General features: G+C 50.7%; 1 protein-coding gene across 1 annotated transcript; it reads right to left on the bottom strand.

Moving 5' to 3' along the window:
* Window positions 1-1,468: 1,468 nt before the first annotated feature.
* GADD45G (growth arrest and DNA damage inducible gamma) lies at window positions 1,469-3,503 on the bottom strand. Its single transcript, XM_039724140.1, has 4 exons — window positions 3,346-3,503; window positions 3,130-3,231; window positions 2,811-3,024; window positions 1,469-2,481 (listed from the first exon to the last, which is right to left on the bottom strand). The coding sequence occupies exons 1-4, from the start codon at window positions 3,396-3,398 to the stop codon at window positions 2,371-2,373; spliced, it is 480 nt and encodes a 159-aa protein (XP_039580074.1). The 5' UTR covers window positions 3,399-3,503; the 3' UTR covers window positions 1,469-2,370.
* Between the last annotated feature and the right edge of the window lie 968 nt (window positions 3,504-4,471).

A 4,471-nucleotide genomic window follows, 5' to 3' on the forward strand; every position in this document is an offset into this window, starting at 1 on the left:
CTGAAGGAGAAGGTCACCCTCCCATCTTTTATGAGACTAGAGGGAACATCCTCACAAGAGTATTTTGGTGTTGCCTCACTAATTTCATTGTTTGCTGCATAGTAAGTACACTCCTTCCATAAAAGCTGGGAAGCTAAACTTCCCACCAGGTACCACTATCAATGCCTACTGTCTCAGTCAACAGACCAGTTACACATACTTTCTGCTATCGTTTAATGATTTATGTAATTGTATACATGCATGAGAACTTCCTTTAGTCCTCTCAGGCTTGTTAAAACCACTCACGGCTGTAAAGTACTGCTTACACTTCACATGAAAGTTGAATTCAGGACAGTCCACTTTAATCTGTTCTTGGCTCTGAGTACTGATTAGGCCCCAAGCAAAGAGCAGAAATATGTTTCTTGGCTGTAAAGTGAAGAAACCTGCATTTGCTAAGAGAAAAATATAAAAACGTCTAATAAAGCACCCACACTTGATATGTTCTGTGTATCAAGGCAACTGCCTTAAAGGCAGTTTCTGTTATCACAGCTGCCAGAGTTGTTTATTCTCTTGCTTCTCCATGTGACTTTTCTCAAAGTCCTAGACAGACACCAGTTGCTGAGTGTGGGTTAAGCAGAAAAACAGGCTGTGCAGAAACTCCTGTATCTAAAGTGCAAAAGCGAATACTTACAGAGGTCTTAGGGCCTGTAGTGTTTACTTCGGTCTAAGCTCCGGTTTTGCTGCCAGCCCACAGCCTCTCATGACACAGTAACAAAGGCCAAACTCGGCTAGATACCGTCTGTACAAGGAAGCATATTCCAGGAATGCTGGAGCTGAATTTGAACTTCCCTTATCAGGAACAATGAAACTGAGAGCAAGCAGCTTCCTTGCTCAAGTGGAAATGACCACTTTTCAGCAAGTGCTACTGTCAATCACTGCAAGCCAGCCCAGAGGAAATGCAATTGTGATAACTGAGTGGTTTTAGTGCCTATAAAGGAAGTGAGTAGTTTAGCTTTCTTGCTCTGTGGAGAGGGGATTATTACTGTGCCATTTTAACGTCAAGTCCTGAAGCACACACATAGTTTGTGCACAAAAATGGGGTGATGTTTTCCCTTTTAACATAGGGCCAAATCAACCCACCCACATTAACTTTTCATGACAGAATCTCTAAAAAAAGGCCACACCATCCTTAAATTGTTTTGGACTTAATTTGGTGTTGTCATGCAATTAGGTTTTGCAAAATTGGCTTCTGGACTGACAGCTTCTATTGTTACAGCATATGGCAATCAGAGAGCAGCTTGTGGCAGATGTGATGTTTATTCACCATTTGCTAGTTTTAGATTTAATGATGTCATTCTAATAAAAGCAAATGTTAGATGTGTTTGACATGTAAGGAGTTTTGCAGCCCCCCCATCATGTTTAAGCTGCTTCTGTCAAGTGGAAACACGTCAACTCTGAATGCATCTAAGTCATATTTAAGAATCAATGATGCAATTTACTGGAGGTCTGTATTCCAAAAATCCATGTTTCTAACATGCATTGTGCTCCTCCAGCAGACTACAAAGGCCTCCTATTACAATAAGTGAGCTCATTAGGCATGCGACTCCTTCGTCTTGCAAGCTGTTGCGATAAGCAGCTGTTGCAAGAGGGTAAAAGGTTGAATTATCAACTTGGACAGCACAGAACTTCACTCAGCCATCCCAGGAAAGTATTTGAGCAATAACTACATTACTGTGGAGTAGATCTTTGACTACAGCACACAAGCAAAACATCAGCAGTATTTCAGTGACATGCTTCCCCACACCCAGCAAGCAAGACACTCCCAGAAATTAATTGTCAAAAATTTATTATGAAAGCTTCAATAGCAGCAAATATTTCAATAAAAGTTATTGCAGTATTAAAACAGATCTGCAGAGTGACCCAAGAGGCCTGTTGAAGCCTGTCTGCTTTGGAATATCTGCATTTGTCTTAGTAACCAATCCCCAAATACTCCATAAATATTGATACTTTCTCCTGTGTTTTGCAGACAGCACCAACAGTTCCTAGTTACAGTACTCTATCCAGTCCTTCTGGAAAGTTTTGGCCCACTTCCCTCAACTTGCCCTCTCCTTTCTGAAACAGTTCCACATAGCCAAACTTGCAATACTTCTTTCAGTTCCATGGTATGTCAGCCTCTCCACGGTTGCAGCCTACTGAGGCTCACTGGTGAGATGAGCTGTTTTCCTCTTTCTCCTCTGTAAGAGCCCACTGCATGCCAGTCCGAGGGACTTTAATCCAGTCTCTTGACCAGGCTAATCCATGGAATCAGCAGCTTGTTGCACATTTTGGTGAACGCACAGCACGTTGAGAATGCAACAAAGGTTTCAGCCTCCTCAGTGCACCAGGTGACTATCACTCAGGCAGGGTGATAGTTGGCACCCAGTCATTGACATTCCTGCTCTCTTCGCAAAACAAGTTCAGCTTCTCCAGAGCTGGGTCCTTCCAGCCTTCTTCATTCGGGTTCTGCAATAAAGAAAAAAAAAGCACACCATGAGTGCTGCCCGCCAGCTGAGGTCATCATAATATTTACAGAAGCATTAGCTTAGGACTGGAAGCACTTCCAGACAGTTTCTGTTCTGACACAGACAAGACAGGAAGCAGAGATGCTGCCCTTGTGGACAGCGAAGGAAATCCAGTTACGAGAAATTTTGCCTCCTCCTCCTCCTACTACTACTATTCAGCTGAATCGCTGCGTGCCAAGCGCTCTATCTGTGCCCAGCAGAGGACCCGACCACCCGCAGCGGGAGAAGGGGCCGCCCCAGCAGGCCCTGGCGGCGCCGGGGGACACCCACCGTGATGAGGATGCAGTGGAGATCGCGCGGCTCCCCGGAGTCCTCGCTGGGCCCCACGATGGCTGCCAGCTTGGCCACGTCGTTCACCCGCACGATGTCGATGTCGTTCTCACAGCAGAAGGCTTGGATCAGAGTGAAGTGGATCTGCAGGGCGATGTCCCCCTCGTCCTCCTGGTCCGCGGCCAGCACACAGAACGCGACGTTGTCGGGGTCGCTGCAAGAGGGGAGCAGCCCGATGAGTCCCGCGGTCGGCGCCTGCCGCCCCGCAGCCCCGCCGGGCTGACTTACACACTCCCCCTGCCCCCGCCGCCGTACTTACACATTCATCAGCTTGGCCGACTCGTAGACGCCGGCGGTGAGGCAGCCTCGGCGCTGCGCCGACACCAGTAGCTCGTGGAGGGCCGTGCCGGCGCCCTGCATCCTGCGGGCCGGGAGAGGACACAGGGTCAGCGCGCTGCCGCCGCCACAACCAGCGCCGCCCCGAAACCGCCCGCTACCCGTTTTCCTCGGCTCCCCAGTGCCCACCCGCACGTACCAGTCGTGGCCCGCAGGCATGGGCTGCTGTCCGTGGATCTCCTCCAGAGTCATAGCAGTTAGTCCGCAAACCCCGCAGCTCCCTCAACCTTCGTTCAGCGCACGGCTTCAGCGCTCTGAAGAGACAGCTGGCAGGCGTGCGCTACTTATAGCCCTCGCGGGCGCCTCCCGGCCTCCCATTGGCCAGCGGGGGAGAAAGGGGCGGCTTTATTATGCTAATCGGCGCGCGCCGGAGAGGAAGCTCGGGGCGGGGGGGCGGCAAAGAGCGGCTCGTGCCGGGAGGCCACGTGGGGCGGGCGGGGGGCGCGCAGGCACGCGACTTTTTTTTTTTTTAAATAAACGAAAGAAACCATATTTGTTAATATGTTTTTTGCAAATGTGAACGCTGCGAAAGGACAGCCCCTGCAGCCAGGGCGGAGGGCAGCTCTCTGGAGAAGGCCGTGGGGCTGCACTGGGCAGTCACCTGGGGATGCTCAGCAGCGGCCCCGGCTGCAGCAAATCCCCGTGCCCTCTCTGTATGAACAGGAGCAGGGCAGCTGCCGAGGCAGGGGACAATCCCCCTCTGCTCAGCACTCACGGGACAGCAGCAATGCGGTCTGTCCGGTCCGGGCACCCCCAGCCGGGGGAACAGCCGATGAACTGGAGCCAGGGCCGATGGGGCACCGAGGGGTCCAAAGCTGCGGCGCTGGCCTGCTCTGCAGGCTGAGGGACCAGCGCCAGTGCAGCCTCGGGAAGGCAAAGCTGGGGCAGCAAACTGCAGTGCCCAAAACCTGTGGAGTGATCATTTGGAAGATAACACCAGGGTCTTCACAGCAATGCGTAGTGGGGAGGAAGGAGAAAATGATCGGAGTGTAAATCAAGAGGCTCAGATGGAATGTAAGAAAAACCCTTTCTCCCTGAGAACAGTCAAGCAGCGGAGCAGGCTCCCTGTCCAGGGAGGCTGTGTAGGTTTCATCTTTGCAGGATTGCCCCGATGCAGACCTGTTCTGAGGTCACTGGTAATCCTTCTGCAGGGTGTACTGGCCTATGATCCTGGGAGGGGGAGTGGAGTGAGCGAACAGACTTATTTTCAGTTGGGCTTTATTAAAAATAGTTGTAATTTGGACAGTGGTCATAATTAATTCAGA

The sequence above is a fragment of the Passer montanus genome, unplaced genomic scaffold (assembly GCF_014805655.1).
Source record: "Passer montanus isolate IOZ18808 unplaced genomic scaffold, ASM1480565v1 scaffold52, whole genome shotgun sequence".
Lineage (NCBI taxonomy): Eukaryota > Metazoa > Chordata > Aves > Passeriformes > Passeridae > Passer > Passer montanus.

What these genes read in the sequence shown, in the direction of transcription:
- GADD45G (XM_039724140.1), bottom strand. Translation starts at nt 3,398, where the DNA reads ATGACTCTGGAGGAGATCCACGGACAGCAGCCCATGCCTGCGGGCCAC. An exon ending in ATGCCTGCGGGCCACGACTG is followed by an intron (nt 3,232 to 3,345) that starts GTACGTGCGGGT and finishes CCCGGCCCGCAG; the next exon opens with GATGCAGGGCGCCGGCACGG. An exon ending in TCCACTGCATCCTCATCACG is followed by an intron (nt 2,482 to 2,810) that starts GTGGGTGTCCCC and finishes TCTTTATTGCAG; the next exon opens with AACCCGAATGAAGAAGGCTG.